The sequence below is a fragment of the Trypanosoma equiperdum genome (assembly GCF_001457755.1).
Source record: "Trypanosoma equiperdum strain OVI genome assembly, contig: ctg_1311, whole genome shotgun sequence".
NCBI lineage: Eukaryota > Euglenozoa > Kinetoplastea > Trypanosomatida > Trypanosomatidae > Trypanosoma > Trypanosoma equiperdum.
Window position 1 is genome coordinate 5008 of NW_027123296.1, and position 1270 is coordinate 6277.

General features: G+C 49.1%; 1 pseudogene across 1 annotated transcript in view; it reads right to left on the bottom strand.

Moving 5' to 3' along the window:
• TEOVI_000854400:pseudogene overlaps positions 1–765 on the bottom strand; it is a 1380-nt pseudogene extending 615 nt beyond the window's left edge. Inside the window, 2 exon segments of the mRNA in view lie at positions 1–11; positions 13–765. The exon segment at positions 1–11 is cut by the window's left edge and continues 214 nt beyond it. Of these exon segments, the coding sequence occupies positions 1–11; positions 13–765 (764 nt within the window).
• Positions 766–1270: the final 505 nt, after the last annotated feature.

Below are 1270 nucleotides of genomic sequence, written 5' to 3' on the forward strand. Positions count from 1 at the left end.
CGTTTCTGGGCCTGCATTTTCCAGTAGATTTCGTAATGAGCTGTGACACTCTGAGTTTTCAGCCGCTGTCTCGAATATGTCTGCTGTCATTTGGCCGTTGCTCGAAGTTGGTTTTGGTGTGGTGAAGGCGTAGGTAGTGCTGACTCCCCCATCAATCTGACAGCCAGCTAACCGGGACTGTATCCCTGTTACCGGCGCGTTGTTTGGGCAGCTGCTGGTGGCGTCTGTTATTGAAAGCGTTGTCGGTGCGAAGGTTTTGTGTATGTTGCTTAATGTCGTCAGCTTGATATTTTTTAACTGAGTGAAGTCTGGCTTATTGGCGCCGAGAGGATCGTTTGCCTCTGCTGTCCGCATCTTGCAGGCTTCGCTGTTAGTTTGTACTAGTTTGAATAAAACGGTCGCCTGTCTTCCGCCACTTGGCGATGTTCCTGGCGTGGTATCTTCTGTTATTTTCAGTTTTGTTGCTTCGTGGATGGCTTGTAGCCTCCCTGTATGTTTATGTATTTCGCTTAGTGCCTTTTGGTACGTCGTCGCTGCCGCTTCTATTTCTGCCGTCGCTTGGCTGGTTCGCCGCCTGGCTTCGTTTGCCAGCCCCAGTATTAAACAACGTCGTTTTGGGTTCTCTGCTGCGGCTGCGGCCATTGTCCACGTGGTGTAAAGGCTTTCGAGCTCGGCTTTAGCGGCTTTTGCTGGCGCTGCTTGTCCGGCCAGGTGGTCCGCCAGTTGCGAAAAGTACTCGTGTTCTTTGCAGATATCCGTTATTTTCGCCAGTTCCTTTGCGTGTTGCTTTTCTCCTGAGACTGAGCCAACAGCGATTGCTGTCAGCAGTGTTATTGCCGGTAACAATTGCATTTGCTCTGCTGCTTGGGTTGCTGCTGACCGTCGTTTTTTTTTTGTGTTGTACCGAAGCCCTGTCAGGAATGTTTCTTGTAATAAATCAATAAGTTGGTGAGAGAACGGTTAACGTTTCATCTTGTTCGGCGTTGTGGGACTAACCAAGGTGTATTATTGTTGGGAAGGCCGGACTTTTTAGTCTGATCGCGGTTAGTTTTACGGCGTTGCCGAGCTGTTTTATATAAATTGGCGTCCGCGTTCTTTCTCAGTGGCTTAACCGTCGTCGCCGCCGCAAATACGTAACGACTCTTGCTCAGCTGTGCCGCTCTGGCCGGTTTGTTGGTATTGATTTGTGGTTTCCTGGCTTGCTTTAGATAATAATTTCTGTCAGTTTTTTGTAATCATGAAATTCCAGGTCGAAGGTCCGCTGTTTGTC